Source organism: Rhinolophus ferrumequinum, chromosome 16 (assembly GCF_004115265.2).
Source record: "Rhinolophus ferrumequinum isolate MPI-CBG mRhiFer1 chromosome 16, mRhiFer1_v1.p, whole genome shotgun sequence".
Taxonomy (NCBI): Eukaryota; Metazoa; Chordata; class Mammalia; order Chiroptera; family Rhinolophidae; genus Rhinolophus; species Rhinolophus ferrumequinum.
In genome coordinates, this window is record NC_046299.1 from 7,979,659 (window position 1) to 8,003,752 (window position 24,094).

Below are 24,094 nucleotides of genomic sequence, written 5' to 3' on the forward strand. Positions count from 1 at the left end.
CAGCCACTTCTACTCGGGGACAAACAGTGTAAACACCTACCTCCTTGGAAACGGACCTCTAGGACATTTGAGGAGATGGAAGGAGTCGGAAAAGATGAAGACACTTTAGGGCAAAGCTAAGACGCAAGGGAAGGCCTGGACCAAGGACCCACGATTGGTCATTTTTATCCTCAAATGAATATCCACCACATTTCCTCAGGGGAGAGAGAATTTGCAGTCTAAACTATTTCACTGCTCTGATTGCAGCTTACCAAAGGATACAGTCCACCTAAAAAATATACCTTTTAGAAAACTGAAAGTTAAAAAGATAAAATGACTACCTGACTCTCTTTGAATAATGACTAGCAGAAAGGCTTGAGTGGTATGTGACAAATAATGTGCTTGTGGGAAAAAGCCGTCTGTGATTTTGAAGACCTGGTGTTTCCAGCTCTAAAATTCTCATACTCGGAAACTCTACAAACTCCTTGGTGTAAGTGAACCTGGGATGCTGATGGCAAACGGGCTCAGCCGTTGGCCTGAGATGTCAGCCCCAGAAGGATTAAGAGCTACTAAGATCTGCCTCTTAGCAGGGTAGGAGCAAACTGAACTGTGAGCAAAGGACTGCCCCCAGCCCCACCCCCAGCCCAGAGCCAGTAGCTGCTTTTTCCACTTAAGGAGGAAGCAGAGGAAATGAGAGAAGCAGTGGACCCAGAGGAAACAAGCTCTTCTCAATAAGGTGGGTTGGCAGGTACACACCTGCTGGAAGTCCATCACGCCAAAAGCTCGTTGACTACACAGCCCACGCAAGGCATTGTGCACAAGCCCACCTTCCCGTCCCAGGAGTTGCTTTCCTTTGCAAGCGCTAAGAATGCAGGAACAAAGGTAATCCGTGACTCACAGGCCCACCCCGGCCTCCGCATGAGCCCCGCCTCCTACCCATTGAGGAGCAGCTTCCACAGGTGGAAAGAGATGGAGGCAGGGAAGAGAGACCAGCCCAGAGATGGACAGAAGACGCGCAGAGGGGAGCAGAGGGGAGCTGAGCACAGAGAAAACAGACATCTAGGAAGAGCAAAACATCCAGAAGGGGAGCGAAAAGAGAGAGGGGAAAGGGAGCGGGCAGGGCTGGGGTGCGGGAGAAGGGGCGAGGGTCCCGCTGACACCTGAGAGACCTGCTAATCAGCCGCAGCCTGCCATGAATTCTGTCTGGGGATGCTCCCAAGAGCATGTAGGCAGGGTCGTGTGTCCTTTAAACAGTGGCACTGGCAGGATCTTGTGACGCCACACGGTGGCAACAGGTGGGCACAGTGCTGAGCCGGTGGTTTCTGTGGCAGTGGGTCAGGTCCTCGCATCAAGCCCACAGAACCTTAACGCTTGAGGTCCAGCCAAGCTTCTCCCTGCCCCTCCAAGCCCCCAAGTGCAGGGCCTCTCAGCACCGCTCAGCGTGTACGTGCCTGCGACTCTTTCGGCTAGTAAGACATTTCATTGATTCGTTCATGCATTCATGCATTCAACAAATTATTTACTGAGGACCTACTAGGTGTCAGGCACTGTGCTACATGCTGGGATACAAGCATAAACAAGAAGAATGCCCTCATGTTGCGTACACTCTGATGAGAACAGTTAAAGGAGACCAGTCAAATAACTCCAAATTGTGCTGCATATTACAAAGAACTCCAACAAGAGGATGAAACACAGCTGTGATGTCCAATAAACGGCCACTTGCCATGCAGGGCTATTCTAACTAAAATTCAATGAAATTTAAAATTGGGTTTCTTGGGTGCACCACCCACATTTCCAGGGCTCAAGAGCCACATGTGGCTAGTGGTTACCATACTGGACAGCACAGATTAGAGAAGCGCCCCTTCCTCAGAGAACGTTCTATTGGACAGCACTGGAGAAGGTGCCAGTGTGGGGCAGAGCTCCTCCCAGACCGCTGACAGCAAATGCAAAGGCTCTGAGGCAGGTGAGTGTTGCATGTTGACAGGTGACGAGTGTGGCCAGAGAACAGCAGGCAGGAAGAGAAGGGCGGCCAGACCTACAGGCCTGTAAGCCCCCACAAAGGGGTGGATTTTAGACTAACAGCAATGGAAGGACTGTGAGCTGGTCTGTTAGCTAGAAGGGAGGGGAAGGAAAAGGAGAAGACAACATTTAACTCTCAGGTTTCTGGCTGGAGCAACTGGGTGGACGAGGTGCCTGCCATGTGCTGAGATGGGGAACCGTGTGCGGACTGGCTTAGTTTGCACATGTTATTTTGTGTTCGAAAGGAGGGAGGTCACCAGTTCTATTAGGGACACGTCAAGCTTGAGCTCCCATCAGAAACCCAAGAGGAGATATGAAGTAAGCAGCTGGATAAGTGCGGTGTTCAGATGGGAGGGAAAAGTAAAAACTGGGGCATTCTCCGTAATGCATAATAGTAGTTAAATCCATGAGCATAGGTGAGATACCTTAGAGAAAGGGAACAGAGAACCAAAGAAGGTGGCCCACGCCAAAGACCTGAGGCTCCACGTGTTGATAAACAGTCATGAGGTCATCAGGGAGGGGACATGGGTCCAAGTCCCGCACCAACCCCTGTATGACCAGGGCTCCACAAATTACAACCCACTGCCTATTTTTGTCAAGTTTTACTAGAACGTTGGTTGACCAGTTGTCTGTGGCTGCTTTCACCCTCTCAAAGCAGAGTTGAGTTGCTGCAACAAAGATCACATGGCCTCCAAAGTCCAAAATTTTGACTCTCTGGCTCTTTACAGAAAAAGTTTGCTGACCCCTCCAGAGACCTTGATCTGCTTACCTATAAAATGGGGGTAGAAGTGCCTGCTTTTTGGGGTTAATGGATGTAATATTTCTATGATGGAAAACACCAGAGTCTACCCAGACAAGGCTAAGAGGAAGAGCTTTTCACTCTTGGCTTTGACACTCCAGCATTGAGCTGTCTCCACGTTTGGCAATGCAAATAGGCTGATGCCACACACCTGCTCTCCAGAAACCACTGCTAAGGTGAATTTGTAAATATAAACAGAACCAGTGTCATCCGAGCTACTGCTTCCAACGCAGGATCGATGTACATGAGCAGTTGCGACTGAGTCACTTCTTTGTGGCCAAACCAGTCTCACCCAGATCCTTGTCCAACAAAAGCATTAGCCCATGAACAATTGGGTTTCATGGAACAACTGTTTACAATGCCTAGGTCCTCATCATTAATCTTAGGGGGAAAGGATGGAATTGTTCAACATCCTTTGCTTACCCCGGTTCGCTGCTCCAGCTCAGGCAATCCTCCATCTGTCAAGAACAGCCAATCATATTTCAGGCTAAAGTGGTTCCTAGGCAACCAAAACTATAGACACAGAAACAGGCTCTCCACCATAGAAAGAGACATGAGGATGGGGGCAGAAGGGTCAATGGGGAAAGACTGGCCCAGGATCCACTGACCTTCACGTAACACTTGCCCATAGTCTCTCCATCAGTGCCCCAGCCCTAGCTTCTTGTCCTATCCTTAGCAGGTCCCCACGCCTGTACCGCAGCAGAAAGAGATGGCATGACCCCTTGGACAACTGGTAGCTAGCTGAGGGCCTCGGAATGTTCTGCCTTCAAGCCACCTTAGAGAAAACCTGTAGATAAGTCCCACAGAGAAGGAAGTGAAGGGCCAGGGTCCTCTTGTATACAAGCACCTGGCTACAAGGGCCATGCTGGCCATACGTAGGAATGACAGCGAGAAAAAAGCACCTGCTCTGGGCTCAGTGCCGTTGTCCCTCTCAAAAGTGGCATGTTGAAACTCTAACCCCCAGTGTAATTAGGTCATGAGGGTGGAGCCCTCATGATGGATTAGTGCCCTTCTGAAAAGAGTCTCTCTCTCTCTCTGCCATGTGAGGACATAAGAAAATGGCCATCTGAAAACCAGGAAATGGGCCCTCACCAGACAACCAGACACTGGATCTGCTGACACAGTGATCGTGGACTTCCCAGTCTACAGAACTACTCGTATGAGAAATACGTGTTGTTTAAGCCACATGGAAGCTCTAGTATTTTTGTTCAAGCAGCCTGAACAAGCCAGCCCCGGAGAGGTTCCTTTGAGACTCAGGCAATTTCCATTCTACAGATAACTTTGTTTTTGTAGCTTATTCCGTTTTGGAGGGGGTGTTGGGGGGTGGAAACTCACTAATTTTGTCCAACAATAATATCCAAAGTGAAATCTGCTTCCAGGAACTAAGAAACTGTCTGCAGCCCACAGTAACACTGTCATTTAAGCTAAATGACTTAGCCAAGGGTCGCCTCAAGAAACAAGGCTTTGAAAGAGATTCAATGAGGCCTAAGGAAAGATTCCTGCCAGGAACCCCAGCGGCCCTTTCTGGCCTTCTCAGTGACTTAAATGCTGGCAATTGTCAGGCACAAAGTGTCCCCGCTTTTGCTGCTGTCTGGTGCTTTCGTCTTCTCAGTCTTTACAGATATGGCAGCTCACCTATGAGGCAGGTGGGACAAAACTCGTCACAGGAGCCTCTCAACAGCGCCCAGACTGAAAGACAGGGTCAGGAGTCACACAAAGATGAAAGGGACCAAATCCCCACTTTGTTGTGCGGGACCACAGATCGGGGGAGCCCCAACCTCCTAATGGAACCACACAACCTAGTGAGGTGGTGCCCAAGATTTCTCCCTGGTGCTGGCCGCTCTCACGGCTACAATTCTGATCCCGTCTGCTTCTCAGATCCCAGCTCAAACTTATCAGCTTTCCCCCAAACGTGCTCCCAATCCAGTTTTCCTGTCTTGGCAAATGCCACATCCCTCTCTTAGTCATGCAAGCTGAAACCACGGTCTTCAACCTTCCCACTCCTGTCTCATCAATCCCGGGGGCCTGTTGCTTCATCCTTCTCACTTCCCTCCATCCATCCTGGCCCTTCTATCTTGATTCTCACGGGTCTACAGGTTTCCCTATTCGTGACTAGTTTTGTAGCGCTCAGGACATGCATGGTGCCACAGTTGAAGCAGGCTGAACTTGCCAACAGGACAACCCGTTTTACTCCCAGATGGTAATGCCCCACCACCCCCATCCCTGGCTACCTCTTGGTGACTAGGGTGCGGGAATTTGCAGGAAGCTGAGGGACCCCTGGCACAAGGGTCTCCAACAACACAAAGGACAAAGTAGCCAACACTGCTTCGCTTAGCAGAAGCTGAGCCACAAGGGACTGCCACAGAAGAAAGGCACAAACGGGGTGTAATCAAGCGATTTAGACCACATTTACTGGAGGACTTCCTGTCCCTTTCCTGTGTGTATTTCCCACGCATCGTGCTGAGAAGTGTTTTCTGCAGCGGAATTCTCCTCTCTGTTTCCCCTCTTCTATTTTCAAACAATGACTCTGTTGCTACCTACCAGAACTTCTTTCCCAGAAAGGAAAGAAGCAGTTAGAGGAGTCCATGCTTTCTCATGGACCAGGGTGGGAGACTTAACTAGCTCAAGGCTTCTCAAACTTTTTTGCCTAGAAATCACATGGGTATCTATATACGTGATGGTTAAAATGATGATTCTGATTTAGCTGGTCTGGGATGGGGCCTGAGAGTCTGCATTTCTCACCAGCCCCTAGGGGAAGCTGATGCTGTTTGTGGGCCACCCCCCTGGGAGTTGCAAGGGCCTGATCAATGCTTGAACCGCCAGCCTCCCTTCCCCACCTCCCAATCCCATATGCCTTCCTGCTGCTACTCCCCAAAGAGGAGACACAGGACTGGTGATCTCCCTCCTTCCTTATCCTACTGCATCCTGTACAGAACAGAGCTACTGTGTTTCCCCGAAAATAAGACCGGGTCTTATATTAATTTTTGCTCCATTAGGGCTTATTTTTAAGGGATGTCTTATTTTTTTTAAGGTACAACAATCTACATGTATTCAAATACAGTCATGTCATCTTGTTGTGGAACATCGTCATAATGTACTAAATGCATCCGCCTGTCTGAGAACTTAACAGGGGCTTATTTTTGGGGTAGGTCTCATTTTCGGGGGAACACAGTATCATCCGGGGCTACCAAAGCTGCCTGAAGCACCCCAAACCTGAAATCTGAAGATGTGAAATCCTATAACTAAAAAAAAAAAAAAACACAAACCCACAAAGAAAACATTTCCTGCAGTCACTTCCAAATCACCCCCGTCTTCCTCTGTCTTTTGGTGTCGATCTAAGGCCCAGGCCCTCCCTAAGCCGATCTTTCACAGGGACCCACCAGAGAAAAAGAGACGCGTTCCCTCCAGATTCCAGTTGTCACGGGGTACTCCTTGCCTCGCAGCAGGTGTGCACCCTGAGTTCTCCCCTCCTGCAGCCCTGACAGCTTCGTCTTACAGTGGAAGCACCTTTCCAGCCACAGACCATGTGCTCTGCTGTCTCGTGTAGTAAGACCCTTGTGCATGGCAACACATACTATCATGAAAGCCTTGAGCGTGTGCAGACAAGGGATTAATACATTTTTTTAAACCTCTAGACAGGAAATGAGCAAATCTGTAGCTGAAAACCAAGCTCCCGTTATTCAGCGAGCAGAGATGGGATGGTAGAGAAGAACTGTTCCTAGGAAGGGCACCCGCCCCAAATGGTGCCTCAGTCTCCATTTTTAAAAACAAAAATGTTAGGGGAAGGAGGATGGGGTTTTGTGAACGAGTAAATACACGGTCTTAACGATCTTTATTGAGAGACATTTCAGAAGTAGCAGTTCCAGGGAGAGAGGCCTCAGGCTGGCGCGTAAGGACCAACTCAACCCTGCAACAATTGATAAGCAGCTTCCACCACAATATGGCCCATCAGCCTGGGGTTTTATGTAAACACTACTGTCCCCACAGAGCAGAACCTTAGGGGACTTGATCCAAAAAGGCAGTGAACCTAACAGAACCTCTCCAAACTCAGACCTCATACTACAGGGTACTGGTCGTTTATTAACTCAACTGGGAAAGAGGGTGGGGAGCCGAATTTCCAACAGCTGAGGAGCGCATTTTCCCAAACATATGATCCCATTATCTTTTCCAAGTCTCTTAAGCTCTTTGAGACAGGTCTTGAGTCCTGCTATCTAGCTAGCTAGGGTCTGATTAACTGATTTCCAGTTTAGAGAATTTTAAAAAATAGGTTGAAATTGTCCTTTTTTGCGGAGGCATGAATCCGCCCTCCATGGTAATTTCTATTTCCATATATCTCACAGTACTACACGTGGAAGAAAACCAGGGCAAACATAGGCTCCCAGGCAAGCAGGGCAAATAAAGCCTCCAACATGATCCGCCTCCATGCATTGTAAGATGATGCTCTCTCAAGCTGGAGGGATGAAGACAGATGATCAGTGCACACCTGCTCCTAAGTGAGGTTCACTGCTGAAGAGCTGGAGCCTGGAAAACCATTGAGGCTCAGCCCAGGATTACATCACCGCGCTGAGCCAGCTCCTCACCGAAGCCCAGGCGTGGGGATGAGTGGGGACGCCCCCCATGGCACCCCATCCCTACTACAACACACGGCCCCCAATCCCTACAGTCTTTTAATCTACACAACAAGGGCTCTCATGAACTGACCAGTTTACCAGCCCCGTCCCCAAATCCCCAGAAAATGCTCTTCTCTGAAACATTCTTCTCTTTGGGAAAGGAGGGCTTGTCAGAGTGGATTGTGGAGGCTCATTCTGCATACAAGTCTGACCTGCTGAAATAGGGGCCCGCCGCCAGCTCTATGCAATGAGCCCCCTCCTCCAGACATGCCTCGGGAGGTAACGGAGACTACCATACAGAAACAGCAATTCTCCTAAGCACCCATCTAGGAGAAACGGCCCCTTCTGAACACATTAGCTCTGTGGTTTAGAGAAAGGATAGGATTCCTGGATCGATGCAGTCAAATCCTGCCTCAACCAACAGACGGATGAGAAGACTGTTTGGCTGGCTTTACTAAGAATAGCCAGCGGCCTTGCCACCACTGTGCTCACCAGACAGCGAGTGCATGGATGCTTGGGCTCACCCCACTGCATGTGCACCAGCAATGCCCCACGCCATCTGCCTGGCCACGCGAGTGGCTGCCCCGAAACTGGTCTGTCTCATGGGCACCAAGCTGCCACTCAAGGGTTCTCCCCAAGAGGTTCTTGTTGATGCCCGGCTGCTCCCTTGCAGGAAATACCACTGTGCCGGGGGTGCCGAGTTAAGATGCTGGTGGCAGAAGGAGCCCCCGCCCCCAACCATGCAGTGCGATGCTGAATAACAGAAACTGAATTCCAGGGGTCACTGTATCCCCCCGGGAAGTGTCCTGGGGCTACCCGATTTTCATTGCAGAGGGGGCACCAAAATGCTAGGAGCAGCCACCAGGTAAAGCCCTGCAAGGCTGCCGAGACGCCCCGGCCAGCCCCAGCTCCAGGCTGCACAGGCATCAGGAGAAGCGACACTAACAAAGCCCAGGCAGCCTCTCCCCCTCCCGGGAAGCTCCGGGGGGCCGGCGGAGCACTTACATTGCCTCAGAAGCCTCCTGGTTCAGGTCGCAGGCTGGGACTGGCTGCAGGGACTGCGACCCTCCCATCCTCGCTGCGCCCTGGCGAGCAGGCTAGCCGCGAGCAGGGCCAGCGTCCTGGCGTGCTTCCTCCAGCCGGGAGCCCGGGGCGGGCCGGCCAGCGGCCGGGGCTGCTGCACTGCAGAGGGGAGCAGCTGCTGGCATCCGTGGTGGCGGCGGCAGCAGGGAGCTGCGGCTCAGGACGCGATCTGGAGGCCGGGGAGCGAGCGCCGCGGAAGTGTGCGCGCGTGTGTGGCCGGCGCGCGCCTGTGTGTGTGTGTGCGTGATTGTGGCGCGCGCGGCTCTGCTCGGGGCGCGCAAGTGTGAGCGTGAGCGCCGCCGGTGCGGTCCGAAAGCTCTGCTCTTAACCGCCCCCCACTAGCCCAGCTTGTGTGTGTGACACGGTGATGTCATCATCACGGTGCAGCCCCTACGACAGCATCTTCACAAAGCTCCGTCGCGGGCTCCGGAAATGGGGGGAGGGCGAAGACCCTCCCTCTGCACCCACACCGCCTCCCCCAGCCGCGCCCCGACCGCCGGCATTGTGTGGCTTTGAAATGCAAACATACTGCGGGCTGGGGAGCCTGCGGCCCCAGGAGGGGGGGCGTGGTGGTCTCCCCGGCTGACCACAGAGCAGTGAGGGGTACGCTGGCTCATCCCTCCAGGAGGAAGGAAATGGACTCTCCCGCCCGTGTCAGGGGGGTGGCTGGAGGCGCAGGTAAACAGGCTGCGGTGGGAAACGTGCAAGATATTTGCAGGCTCTGTCTGCCACCGTCTGCCTCTTTCAGGCTGCTGGCCAGGCCCTGGACAGCTGAGGCCTGGGCCAGGGAGGTGGGAGGGCCTGGCCCCCCCCACAGTGAGCCCAGGACAGGCCTCCACCGACACCTTTGCTCACACAATTGGGGGGGAGGAGGCGGTAAGGGAGGGTGGCACAAGCTGGGGAGAAAGAGGCACAGGGCCTGCCTTATGGTCTGCAACCCCATCTGACGCCAGGAGATGAGTTCTCCACGGCCAGGCCAAGGAAGGTGAGAAGTCCACCTCAGGTCCCTAATGCTATAACAAAGGTGTGTGTGGTGGGGGGAGGAAGGGTGGGAGGCAGGTCACCATGACATGCAATCGGAGGGTCCACCTCTGGTTCTAAACACAGCTGAGCTTGCAGGAATGTCTGTGACTCCCCATCACGGGGCCCCCAGCACCCACCCCCATTCTAGGCTGGGGTAACCATGCCCCCAGCTAGCCAGGCCCGCCCACTTGGCTTGTGCCTGACTCAGAAACCCTCAAGGCTTGGGCTCCTGGGCCTTCTCACAAAGGCTAGAGGAGGACTTCATCCCCTTCTGGGTTCAGGAGGTTTGGGGGCACACCTGGGAACCCGACTGTCTTCTCTCCATTCTGTGCAACTGCTTTCTGAGTTCCAAACACAGACACTCAGGACTGAATTAAAGTGGACCCTCTGATGGTTAAGTTGAAAACTTCCCCACTTTCTCAGCATGTGTTCACTCGACAGTTTAAATGCATCTAAATTGTGGCCAAAAGAAAAATAAAATGAAAATGAAAATGCTCAAAGCTTTTTAAAATTTCCTCCAATATAATGAGTGTTTTCTACGACTGTGGCCAAGGATGCGTGGGAGGGTACTTTTGAGGTTATGGCTCATGTCAGGATTGTTCTAGAGCTTCATGGCACTCTGACTCTCCCCTGCTAGCATTTAAGATCAGTGTCGAACAAATGCCAGAAAATTAAAATTGTTTCCCAGGACGCAGAAACCTGAAATCTCCAGTAAACATGGAGAACGTTTACTTTCGCATTTATGTGAAAATAGCTAATGACCGCATCAGTCTCTTAGGGTAGGTAACTGACAGAGGGCGGCCTGATGAGATTTGCTCTGGAAAGCACCTCCCAGGAAGCTGTCACTCACTGTCAGCTCTGGGCATCACCTGGTGGCAAGGATCCTGCAACTTGTCCACCTCATCATTCTTGGTCCCCCAAGGGTTCATTTCTCCCTCAGAAAACAGAACTCGCAGGCTCCATGTACAGTTGAGAGCCCAAAGGACCTTACCACATGGAGCTGAAAACTTCATAAGCACTAACCGAGACTTAATTTTTTGAGGAAAGGGACTCCCTTGCCTGGGTACCAAGGGTATGGCCTTCAGCCAAACTTGTCACTAGAAAAATACATGGGATAAAACGAGGAACCACAGTTGGAATTCACCTGCTAACTCTTTTTTTATGCGAAAGCACAGAACCCCCCCCAAGTGTCCTTACCCTCAGTAGATAGAGGTTTGCAGCAATAACAAGAGGACTTTGAAAGGAGACGGCAGTTCAATCCTGACTTGTCCCCCAAAGCCCCTTTGCTGTGTGGCTTTGAGGCAACCACTTAAGCATCCTAAGCCTCTGCTTCCTGAGCTGGCCAAGAGAGAGAAGGCATCTACTTTGCAGGGTACTGGGAAAATAAAATAACATATATGAAAGGCCATGACCAGGACTCTAATTGGTGCTCAAGCAGCGCTAATTTTCTTTCCTTCTTTATAAGAAACGTTTTCCCCTTAGTACCATAGAGGAAATAAAGAGGCATTGAAGTGAAGTGCTTTTATTTAGAATCCCTACAAGCAAGCAGTAATGACACAGTGGCACCTCATGGAGTAGGCTGACACCATCTCATTGATATCAAAAACACGACCAAGCTCCTGGGGAGAAAAACAAATACAGCCCGGCTGCCACCGAAGTGGATGCCACTGAAATCCATGCGTTACGGGTGTGTGTGGAGTCCTTATGGAAGACTGTCTCAGACCCTCTGGTGCTTACTTTGCCCGAAATTCAAAACAAACTTGGTTATCTAGTAATTCAGCCTACAGCCTATCTAGTAATTTAGCCTACTATAAAACTACATATACAGAGGGTGCCAAAATAATGCATACACATTTTAAGAAAGGAAAATGTATTAACATGTTAATACTCAATCTATGCTGATACTAAAAGATGAATGCAAGTCACATTCGACTTCTGCAATTGCAAGAGGTGCTCAAAGTGGTTCCCGTCAGCGTCCAGACACTTCTGATTACGGCGAACTACTGCTTGAGCAACGTTGACCAAAGTGTCCATTCGTATACATTTTTTTTGCCACCCCTGGTATATATGTGTATACACACACACACACACGGGGAGGGAGAGTGATTCGAGAGGAAAAGGGCTGTGCTACGGGCTGAATGTTGGTATCCGCTCAAAATTCCTATGTTGAAGCCCTAATGTCCAATGAGATACTATTTTAGAAGTGGGGCCTTTGGGAGGTAATTAGGGTTAGATTAGGTCATGAGCAATCTCTCATCATGAGATTAATGCCCTTATAAAAAGAGGAGGAGGGGGTGGCCAGTTAGCTCCCTTGGTTAGAGCGCGGTGCTCTTAACAACAAGGTCGCCGGTTCGATTCCCACATGGGCCACAATGAGCTGCACCCTCCACAACTAGATTGAAACAACTACTACCTGACTTGGAGCTGAAGGGTCCTGGAAAAACACACTTAAAATAAAATAAAAACGTTAAAAAAATTTTAAAAAAAGAGGAGACACGTAATCTATCACCCCTTCCCTCCCCCTACGGTGTGAGGACACAGTGAGAAGGTGGCCATCTGCAAGCCAGGAAGAAGCCCCTCATCAAGAACCTGGCCACGCTGGCTCCCTGATCTCGGACATCCAGCCTCCAGAAGTGCGAGAAACAAAAGTTGTTGTTTAAGCCATCCAGTCCGTGTTATTTTTGTTATAACAGCGCAAGCTGACCAAGGCAGGCTGCTCAAGATACAGTGATGGGAGAAACTAAACTACACAAAGACAATTGAGATATATGGATGGGACCCAGAAGAACTGCTAACAAAAAGGGAAAAAAAACAGAAAAACTACTAAATAAATCAGACCAAGGACACTCAAAAGAACAGCAGCCCAGGGCCATGTGACCCAGCATAAGCACCCAGGGGACCCCGAAGGGGCACAGCCTCGCCCCAGGTGATGGTTATCCACGAGAGCTGCTGATAACACAGACCACCCCTCCACCCCACGCCTCCTTCTTTATTGCCTCCCCCTCCCTCCTTCCCCCCACCGCACAGCATTCCACAAAGGTTAAATCATGGGTTTGTACAATAAGAAAGCATAGACTCCATCTGAAAGTATTAACATATAAGCAGTTAGCATTGCAATCACTCATTCCCTCATGTATTGAAACCTGTACTGAGCACCCCTTCGGGCCAGGCCATGACCTGGAGTTGAGACGACTCACTCTGTTCCATCACTCCCCTCCCACGTACTGAGACCTTTCTAGCAGAAGGCACTGCCTTCACGTGGTCAGGCCGCTCCTCCCTTCCTTGCCACTTCTTCATTCCCAGTCCAATGTCCAGATCCACCCGGGCTGTCCAGAGTGGGGGCAGAGGCTACTACTGCACAGTATTTCTTTTCTAGGTCAACCAGTGATGCCCGACACTTCTAACGATGGCCCGAATGAGCCCCGGAACTCCCACAGCCCCTCTGGGGCCTTCTGACCACAGCACTCATATCCTAGGACCCTAAAGGCAGGCTAAGTCCACTGCCAACCCTCCTACTAACGTCCCCAAGACACCCATCATAGCTAAAACAACTAGCAATTCAACATATATTAATGCACTTACCATGAGCCTGGCCTATAAATACAGAATAAGCTGAGTCTATTCTCAAGTTACTTACTGACACACACCAGAAAGATCAGTAAACCTGCCAAGTCCCTGTAACTGAGAGATAAACTATGTGCTACAGATTCTTAAATCCCACTGAGGTCCAAGGGACTGACCATAGTCAAGAAGGGTGAGTAATCTGAAGCACCTCTGACACCTGACGGGTCCTGGAAAAACAAACTTGAGCAGCTCTATCTTCGCTGCAGCCTCGGGAGTCTCCAGTTGCCATAGCAGCGATGCTCTCCAAACAAGACCCATGGACCCCTGCACTGCTAATTAGCCCGAGCACACAAGCTAAAGGAAAGTAGGTCAGATCACGGAAAAACCCATCTGGAGAATGCTAAGAACGTAAATACAGATGGAGAGCGGACCTGGGCAGGGTCCTGCTTCTTTAACTCGAAGCCCTTTGCCGCCTTCCTGTAACTATGGTGCAGAGTGTGGACAAAACCATGTGGACCTTCTCTTTAGGGACCAACCTTTTAGGCAAGCTCCAGCATCGGATGGTGCTGCAACTTGTTTCTCCATCAGAGGCCCCAAAAGTCCAGCCCCACGTCCGTCACACAGCTCCGTACTGAGTACTTCCTGAGTCTCCAAGCACTGCGAGAGACTGGCCCACTTCCTTTCCTAAGATTCTAAGAGCTGAGAGCTGTTTGATTTCAGGCCTCGCGTGTGGCCTGGGTTCAGCAACCACATGTTCAATATGAGCTTGAGACCAGCAAAACCGACCCGCAAACAGGGCAGGGCTGCAGGTCAAGAATGGCACATTGCTGGTGGCACTTTCTCTGCCCAGGTTTTGCAGATCTGGGGTCCTCTTTCCTGGGCTTCTGACGACAGGGCTTTCATGTCACTCAATGTTGCTCCAAAAGTTGTCACTACCTTCGGGAAAAAGTCCCCATTCTATGTCCTGGCCTTGATCCTGTCACTTCATCCTAAGTGGGAGCAGGGCCAGGGGCCTTGCTGTGGGCTCACTGATGGGAGGCACCTCCTCCCAAGTTCTCCAGCTCTCAAATCCTCCGCTGCATCCAGCCCCAGCTCCTGGGAGGGGTCCGTCTCCCCCAGCCGCAGACTTCTCCCCATTCTCCCAATGGCCAGCAGCCTTAAGCCTTGGCGCTTTCTCGCCTCATTAGAGTCTCGCTTTGTGTGTCTGTGTCCGGTGTCTCCGCTCTTCAGCCATGACGTGTGCCCTACACACAGCCAGAAACACATGTGCCTGAAACCTGAGAACATGAAACAAGGCTCTGGCAATTTTTCAATCTTATGATGAATAGAGAAAAGGCAGAAGACTGTTGGGTTTCTTCCTTTCCAAGGCCACAGGTATTCTGTTAATCGCCTACGCTCCAACACTAAATCTCATGTGCTCACCTCTGGGAGTCTTAGTGGTTTTCTTGGGCTAAAGCACACGCTCAGGTAAAACCCCTTCTTTTCCAGAAGGTTCTCTTATTGTCTCTTGGAAAAGAGCTGATGTGCTATATATATCTGCCTTCACCATATTTACCCATGAGAGCTTGCAAAGTTCCTTTCAAGCGACGACAGCTCCAAAGGCTACTCTTCGTGAGGAATCCTCTTTCTTTACCACATTAATTCACCTCTTTTGAGATGGAACTAGTAGGAGATACTCTTGAGAAAACTTTTTTAAAAAAATATACCCTACATAATATCAAAAAGGAATTAAGCTTGCAACGCAAAAGAGCAAAGAAGAAACTGGGGTAGAAAATGTGGGTAAAAGTAAGAAGGGATGAAGTCAGCCTGGAAGTATTTACCTAAACCCTCAATGGAGTAGGCTGCAAGTCTGGCTCTAAGGTCCCCAAAAGCCAAAGCAAAAAGGAAAACAATCGTGATCAGTTAACGCGATTCATAAAACCCAGATTTATAAAAGGCCACTCCATGGGTGAGCGGGATTTTTGGTGACTGACATTCTCCAGGTGTTCTCTCCTATGGGTTCTCCACCAGGGGACTGTGTATATGGTGGACGAGGGCTTCATCGCCTTCATCAATATCCTTCTACTAACACAACATTCAATTTCACATGACGCCCACCAGCAGCTACTGGGCTCCCTTAACAATCAATACAACCAGAAAACAATGAAGTTCCCAGAGGGTATATTTCTAGTTGCCCCATCCCTCAGAGACAGTCTCCACCATCCATGCTCCCACAGTCACAAGGTTACACAGGAAGACGGTCCTCAGCAAAGCAACGACTTACAGACTCAGTCCTCCCTCAAGTACAGTGGTACCTCGGTTTCCCCATAGAAAGTAATGCAAAATGGATTAATCCATTCCAGACCTTTAAAATCAACCCCTAAAACAGCAATTTGGCATGAATTTTAAATTTTACTATCTAATGATACCATAGATCCATAAAATTTATGGCGTGCGTAAACCGAAATGTTCATCAACGGAGACGTTCAAAAACCGAGGTACCATTATATACCTCCGCTTCACACGTCCTTGCCAGTTGTCTCCTGTTGATCGTTGGGGCCAACAGACAACGCCCACAACTGCAAAGTGAAACTACAAACCTACCGAAGACGCATACACCTCTAAGTCAATGAAATTGATCCTGGGGAATTGCTCAAAAGCCACCGGAAGCATGCGAACGACTGAAGAAGAGAAAGTCACAAGCATGAAGAAGATGGCTTTAAAGAGAGGACATGAGGATCAAAGAGTGAGAGGAGCCCTTCAGAAAACGGTGTAAGCCCCTACGTGTGTATGGAGAAGTGACTATGCTTGGATTGCAATAATCAAATGTGAAGTGAACAATATGCAACCCTGAAAATTGGGCAGAAAAATACGGCCAGGATTCTTTGCTCATTCTAAGCACTAACATATGGTTATCATTAGTGTCTACATCTTGTTAACTGTAAAAGAAACCCTCTTCCTCAAGTTTCATTTCTTTTTTCAAGGTAAAGTTCCTGCTAAACATTTTCCCCACTATGACCATAATGTTTTGATTCAGTAAGTGGATTCATTTTAAGTGGGCTTTCTCAGGTGAACAATTTTCTTTAGATCATCCAGACCCCTGCCTGTAACAACTTTTATAAACTAGGTTTAAGAGCATAGGCAAAAACAAACAGGGTGGCCAAAGGTAGACATTTGGCTAAATCAAACTCTATCCTCCAAAGTTCAAGCTCATAGTTAGAAATGAAGTCAAGTTTCATTCAAACCTGGGAAGAGAGAACCGACAGAGATCTCACCTGGGCCAGGTAATTTCTTCTGTTTGGACTCAAAAACATAACCAGTTATTCATCCTTCTTGGGGATTCATTTCCAAGAAGAACAGAAAATTCCATAAGCACTATAAAAATGTTCCAGTCCTTGTTAAAAGAGCTTAAATATTGGATTTGGTTTGAACGTTGATGTGTTAATCCACTGAGTTCCTCTAGAGCTTAAGCTTACTGGTGTTGGAGGTTACTTTGTATGAGGAATAAGAGGCCTTTTAAGGAAAACATTCAGGTGTAAACAGAGAGGGGACCTCCCAGCTGCCAAATCGTCTGCAAAGCTGGTTTCTGAAGCCCAACTGGAGAAACAGGTTGAGAACTGCAGGTTCCGCCCCTCTGTAGTGGGAGAGGGTTTCCCTGGGTGGCCCCAAAGAGGCCGTTTGGGGTGGAAATGCTTTCAAAATGAAAATGCAAATAAGCAAACTCAGAGCCCCGTGGTCCTTCCTTCATTGTAAGCAGAGAGGGGGGTCCCCATCCTACTCATGTAGGCAAGCCTGTTGTCAGCCTGTCTGGAGTGAATTCCTTTCCATGCCTAACTAGCAGTGACACAGCCTGACACAGGGCTGCCCTACTTGTGAGCGGAGCCGTGAAAACCAGGCGCTGAGGCCCAGAACTGCTGACTCAAGGCTCCCAGACAGAAAAGAAATCCAGAACAACGGTTGGGCCAGAAATAGCATCCATGAGCATCTACTGATAACATAATTAGCATAATGTCTGAGGGCAGAGTGAGTGTGTGCGTGTGTGTAGGCATATGTGTGTGTGTGCACATGTGTACTCCTGAGCCCTAAAAATATTTCCCTCTTTTTATAACCATCCCAGGGGCCCAGTCTGGGTAATTCCCTCTGCACACTGCCTACTCATCACTGGATGCAGTGAGCATATAACTGTGTCTAAGGAAAAGGGATTATTTTTCCTAAGTACTCAGATTTTCAGGAACTGATTTGTCCATGTGAAGACAATCTTTCTGTGACAACAGACTGACCCAATTCCTGCCTCATCCCACTGACCATAAGGAGATGTGCGAGAAACATTACCGGGTTTCCTAACAGCTTTCAGAGGCTGGTGACTTACAAAAGTTTCGCGCAGAATAAGTGCATGGTATACCATGTTTCTCCGAAAGTAAGATGTAGCTGGACCATCAGCTCTAATGCGTCTTTTGGAGCAAAAATTAATATAAGACCCGGTCTTATTAATATAAGACCGGGTCTTATATAAGACTGAGTATGATATGATATGATATGATATGATATGATATGATATGATATGATATGATATCAGACCGGGTCTTATATTAATTTTTGCTCCAAAAGATGCATTAGAGCTGATGGTCCAGCTATGTCTTATCTTGGGGGAAACACAGTATGTCCTTTTTTTCTTTGCATCTCTAATTTAAGCTATTAATCCAGAAAGAGATGGAGGTTCCCAACTTTACACGAGCATTTCCGCAAGCAGCGGTTGCCCAGCCCAGGAACATGCATGCCTCTGACCCCGCGTGGTGCAGCTCCTTTTTTCCAGGAAATCCACATCTCTCTCCAGAGGTGCCTGCTCTGACCTCTTCAAACTAGGGTAGGGCTCCCTAGTCCCCCTAGCATCCATTTTCTCCTTAGAAAGCAGAGGTTTGGGCTGGGTCAGCTCCTGGAGGGCTGAGGCCACGCCTCCCACATGCCCCACAGAATGACTGACACTTAGCCCGGTGCCAGCCACAGGGGAGGGTCTCAGAAGCTATGTGGATAAATGGACGGACAGACTGGTAGACAGACCTGTACTTAGAGACACAGAAGAGAGGGGCAGAAACCAAAATTCTTCCCAAATGAGGCCCGAGCTTAAGGAGAACCAGTGAAGTAGCCCCAGGACCAGTACTCCCACTGGCATCACACGGAGAGCCCAGAGCCAAACTCTCCAGCCTCCCTGACCCCAACCCCCTCCCCAATCGCAGGTCTTGGTTTGTGTGTAGGTGACACTGCAGGGAGAGGGGCAGGTTGGGTGCCCAGAAATAAGGTTTGAATTAAACTCTCTTCCTCAGACACCTAAGTCAAAAAGATTACACAGGGGAAATTTTTCACTTGCCTGGATCCTTAAACTGACCCTAAGAAGTTACGTGGCCCCTGTGTTTCTTAGTTTTCTCATCTGTGCAGTGGAAATATTACTAGGACCTCCCTGCCAACATGCATATTGCAACATTTAAATGGAAAAACATACGAAAAGTTCTTAGTACAGCAGCAACAGACATACAGCAAGCACTCAATACACATCAACGGCAACTGATGCTGTGGCTGTTTTGTGAAAAAGCAAGAAATCACTTTGCTGTGGGAGGATTCGGGGCCCCTGCTTCACTGTCTTATAGAACCTCCGGGGCATCAGGAGGAGCAGTTAGAAGCTAACAAGCTCCCTGAGATGAACTGACCCACATGGCTCCCTCCACAGCTTTGCTCTAGAAGCTTGTGACCTTGGGCACGGTCTTGACCTCACGGAGCCTCAGCTTTCACATCTATAAAATGGAGCAATACAAGCTGGGGAGGGACAAGGAAAAGAGGGGAGGGGAAGAAGGGGAGGAGAACCCCATTATCTGAAGCTGAGAAAGGCTGCAGGACCCTGTGGTCCTGCAAAGCCGCCAGGTAATGACGCTCAATAAGATGGGTTTTTAGACAGAGGCAGGAGCAGGAACACTGAGGTGAGGCACAAGCGGGCAAGTCGTCCACAAAGAGCTGGCCACCCTTTGCCTCTTGGGCCAGAGAAAATACCAGGGGCTCCATGCTGGGTGGGACCACGTGGGGCACTGCACACCTTCCCTCCCCCCTGAGTTCAGCCTTGGGCAGCAAGGGGAGGAAACGCTGGTGCTGAGCCCAAGGTCCCAGGTGACTTGTCCTAGGAGCCCCTACCCAGAATCACAGCCCAGCCTGGGAACAGCCATCCCTGCAGAGTCCCCTCAGAAGAGTGTGGCCCACGTCTCTGGGGGTTACCACTGTTTCAAGCCTGCCCAGAGCAGAAGCTCAATGAATGTTCAGGAATGAATGAATGAGTGAATGAATGAATGCACGCCAGAAAGACAGACTCAGATTCTCTCCGTCCCCACAGCCACTGCCCTAGTTCAGGCCACCGTCGCCTCCCACCTGGATCATGGTGACAAACTCCAGTGGCCCCTGACCCTCGGCCTCCCCTCTTCATCTACTCTCCCCTTAGCCACCAGAGACATTCCCGCACTCTGAACGCAGTCCTAACTCTCCCCTTCTTAAAAAGAGGAGATGAGTTTTCACTTGCGGGTCCCAGCAAACTTCCCGGTCTGGCTGCAGGCCCCTCCAGATCTGACAACCACTTCCCATTCTGGCCGCCAACCACTGCTCTGTGCACGACTCTCTGTCCTCCCTGCAGCCCCTACAGGCCTCTCCCCACCGCTGTCTGAACCTGCTGGGCCCCTCATCTTACTCCCTTCGTGCTGGAAAACCCAGTGGAAACGCTGACTCCCCTGGGGAGGCACCCCCAACTTGTCCAGGCAGAGTTAGGAGCTCTCTCCTGGATCTTCTGTCTCAGCTCTGCTGGAAAGTCTATTGTGTGTTACGCTGTGTCTATTTACAGAACAGCAGGTTCTGTCTGTTTCCTTTCGCCCAGCACCCCTGGTACAGCCCACGCTGATCAAATGCCTCCTACTTATCAAGCACTGAGCTACATTCTTTTTTTTTCTCCCCTTCTTCTGCCTCCCCCACCCGACTCCGGTTCAAGCCGTTGTTTCTCAGTCTAGTTGTGTAGGACACAGCTCCCTGGCCCATGCTGGTATTAGGAGCCTGGCACTCCCCCCCCCGCCCCCAGCTGAGGCAGTCGGTCGCCAGCTCACAGCAGCCCACGCTGGCTGCCAGCCACTCACACTGGATGCTGGCCACTGAGCTACATTCTTTATATGCCTCATCCGCCCTCACAGTCACCTCCCGTTACCTACCAGCCTCATTTTCAAGGTGGATCAATGAAGGCTCAGGGTAGTCAAGTAACTTATCCAGAGTCACACAGCTCATAAATGGGCCAGGGGCAAGTCTGACTTTATGCTCCTTCCCCTGCATCACACATGGGATGTGGTACAGAACGAACCCAGGACATGTCTGCTGAGCAGACGGAGGATGGATGGACTGATGGAAACAAAGCAGAAGACTGCACTACACGATCCTCTCAGAGGGCTCATCACTTCCTGCTGCCGACAGCATCGGGCCTGTCACTTTACCTCATGAGCTCAAATGTAAGAGAAGCTGATTCACAACAAAGGAGCAGCGACCAGAGGCAGAGAGGGGCCCTGACCAGATGTGTTCCAACCCCCCCCTGCCTCCCTGGGGCCCTGTCTCTGTCCCCCCCTCCTTCCTCGGTTTGGGGGTCTACTTCTCCACCTTCTCGGGGGCAATCTGTGACCAGGCCGGCTCCTGGCAACACTTCTTTCAGCACCTCCAGCTGGGCCTGAGGGCTTGACGGCACACACTTGATCTGGAAGAAAAGCAGCTTCCTGAAGTGCAAAATCTGAAATGATAAAGTGCCATCTGGGAATGGAGGGCAGGCTCCTGGGTCTCAGTGGCCCCGGAACATTCTACCCACCGGGCGCTGTGCTGGGCCCTGGCAGCCACGCTCTCACTGGTTCCTCAAAGCTCCACTGCACCGTCTGCTCCTCCCTGAACCCCACTTCAGGTCGGGTTCCCTTCTTGGCTGCTCTAGGGGTTCTGGGACTCCGGCCCAGGTGGGGTCACCCGCTGGAGCCCTGAAGCTTCTCCAGCCATGCCCCGTAGTGAGCAGGGCCAGAGCTGCCCGTTTTATGCCCCTCTCCTTCTGCCCCTCCCGGGGGAGGGGAAGAACTGCAGGGCTGGATCCTTGGTCCCACCCTCTCCACGCCTGCTCTGCCCAGAATGAGGAGGCCACCTCCTGCAGGGCTCCTTTGGAGAGTGAGATGACAGCCTCCCTCACTCCTCAGGCTGAAGCTGACAAGGTGGAGCTTCCGGACACGCTTGCCCAGCAAAAACCAGGACACTTGGCAGTGGCCCAACACTGGTTCCCATTCATGAGACTGACCAAGAGCAGGAGGCCCAGGTCAATGGCCTCTGGTTGTCCAGCCGGGATGGTGACACCGTGCACCATATCCAGGTCCAGTGTGCCCTGTGGGAAGCAGGTCTTACAGGCAGGAGAAATACTGAACGATAACGCAGCTGACATCGAGATCCCTCTCCTTCAGGCTGGAATCGAGCCGTCTGCTCAGTGCACCACCTGTCACCACATCGTGTCAGCAGCGGCAACCCCACTGTCTTTAAAACAGAAAGGATGGTCCCGACCCCACCTACAAAATTAACCGCTGAGCTGTGACTGGCCTGTGAAAGGGCTCCACCAGAGGTAGGGCCAGAGAGCGGTCTCTGCACTCCCTCTTCTGCCCAGGAAAATCTCTCACGTCAGAGAGAAGTGCTGATAGAGAGATGGGAGCAATTCAGGGCTGCCGACAGTGGGCAGGGGCTGGGGGACCCTGGTGAGCCAAAGCCACCTGCCTCTCTCTCACCCCCATGCTGCAGTTCAGGGTGGAGTTTCTCAGGAATGTGTCCCCTGGGCCGCCTGCACCAGTGCCATGGAACCAGCTTCCTCCCAGCAGAAGCTCAGCTGCGTCTCCTCCATCTCATGTTTTTCCAGGTCTATCCAGGCTGCCCTGGGCCAAGTTTCAAAGTTCCCAATTCCTAAAGGACAGCTGTCCCCCGTCAGCGAGGGGGGGGGGGGTCAGCTCTGAACAGGGGTGATGTTTGCTCAGGTTCACACCCCACCTGGCCCATGGACCAACGCACTAGCCTCTCTGCCACAACCCCCACCCCACCCCCCACCCCCAATCCGAAACCCCGTGGTCAGCTGTCGCTGCCTTGGCCTGAGTGAGAGCTTTCGACTTGCATTCCTGGAAATTCTTTGTCATCAGATTCCCAGTTTGGTTTCAGCCACTTATAGCTCAATTAATCACTGCATGATGCTCTCCAAACAGCTCTGGTAGGTAAGGGAGGAGCATGGAGGACGCAGAGGGGCCGTGCTGAAGGAAGGGAAGGCCTGCTGGAAGCCAGGCCACCACGGTGGACAGCGTCCCTCCCAGGAGCTCTTTGCTTCGAACAGGGTGAGGAAGCAGAGAAGGAAGCTCTTTCTGCACTCCATGGCCTCTCTCAAAATCACATCTGTTCTCCCCAAGGCTGCAGCCTAATGATTACCAATGGGACAGGGGAGGGGCTGGGGGTGTGAAAACTCCTAGAGAAAAGCCATTTGCACTGGAAACGTGGGATTGTGTCATCATTTCCACTGCGCTATCAGAAGCAGGAGGAGACAGCAGGAAGCCAGCCAGCATGTTTGCAAGAACAGAACATCTGTCGATTCTGTAGTAAGATGTTGCCCCCCTGCTTTGTTTGTCAAGACACAAGGTCTTGCCCTGCTGCTCCCCTCCAAGGCCAGAAGGGAAGACAAAGCCACAGATGTGGGGAAGGGGGACCTACAGTGGCCCCTGTGCATGGTAAACACACACAGCAGGTGTGCCAGCTCCAAGAGAAGCCTGGCTAGAAATGGGAATGGACGGGATTTCAGACTCTGCCCAGGCGTGGTGATAACTTCTATTTCAGCAAAATGAAATTGTCATCTGTGCATTTTTGACACTTGCTTTGAAAACCTCCAGGGAACCACCAGAGGGGAAAAGACAAGATTTATTTGGATCCCTGGATCCAGGCCACAGCCCATGGCTAAAAGCAGCCACAGAGAGGCCGGAGTTTGCAACACCCCAAAGGTGCAGTGGAGGGTGTCTGTAAGGTTTCCCTCCTGAGGCTGTGTCCCAGCATGGGGACCCTGGTCAGTCCTGAAACCACTCCTGTCCTGCCAGGTAGCTAGAGAGATCCTTTACAAAAACAAGTCTGATCACCTATCTATCCTGCTTTCAGGCTTCTGGACTCTTAAAATAAAGCTGAAGCTGAACAATACTGAATGTCATCTATAATTTTATACATATATATATATATATATATATATATATATATATATATATATATTTACAAGTGGAGTACAGCCTTAGGAATAGAGACAGTGGAAATGTAATGGCGGTGTGCGATGTCAGAGGGGTAGTAGATTGTGGGAGGCGGTTATCCCTTTGTGAGGGATATAAATGATAAATGTCTAACTATGACATTGTTTTGTACACCTGAAACTAATAAAAAAGAAAGAAAAAGAAAGTAAGGAAGAATAACATAAAGTGTAAATACTTGGGTAAATAAAATAGCTTATTTTTTTTCCTCTTAAAAAAAAAGTCTGTATGTAGAATTGTTTCAAATTGCGTAACATCCCTATGCTGTAATGAAAAATGTCAAGTTTATTTGAAATGCAAACTGCAGTAATAAATCTTGACCGGCAGGTTAAAAAAAAAGAAAGAAAAAAAAAGTGGAAAGAAGCAAAAAATAAATTAATTAATAAATTGAGTGCTCTAAAAAAAAAAAAGAAAGTCTTAGGAGTCAACGACCTGATGGCCAAAGCAGGAGCAATCTGAGCAACAAAAAAAATAAAGCAGCATTGGATTATACTCCCAAGCATAAAGAGGTATGCACAGGTCCATACTGATATAAATAAATGACTGAAGAAATGAAGTAATGGGGGGGAGACACATCTGCTATGCAGAATAATTCCAAATAATGTATATAGATGCTTCCCCCTAAATAAGAGAAATACAATTCCCCACAGCTTAGGTGTGGACTGGGCATAGAGACTCCCTTCCACAGTGGA

At 50.2% G+C, this 24,094-nt stretch overlaps 1 protein-coding gene across 4 annotated transcripts in view; it reads right to left on the reverse strand.

Annotated features, from left to right (window-relative positions):
- The window catches only part of TACC2 (transforming acidic coiled-coil containing protein 2), a 170,640-nt gene that overhangs the window by 59,834 nt on the left and 86,712 nt on the right, over positions 1–24,094 (reverse strand). Inside the window, exon 1 of one of the 4 annotated variants that reach the window (XM_033129787.1) lies at positions 8,413–8,991. The exons of 1 other annotated variant lie outside the window; for it this stretch is intronic. In XM_033129787.1, the coding sequence (XP_032985678.1) occupies positions 8,413–8,480 (68 nt within the window). In that variant the 5' untranslated portion in view covers positions 8,481–8,991. Of the gene's footprint in view, positions 1–8,412; positions 8,992–24,094 lie in introns of those variants that run through there. 2 more of the 4 variants (XM_033129786.1, XM_033129788.1) reach the window with 2 other exon arrangements.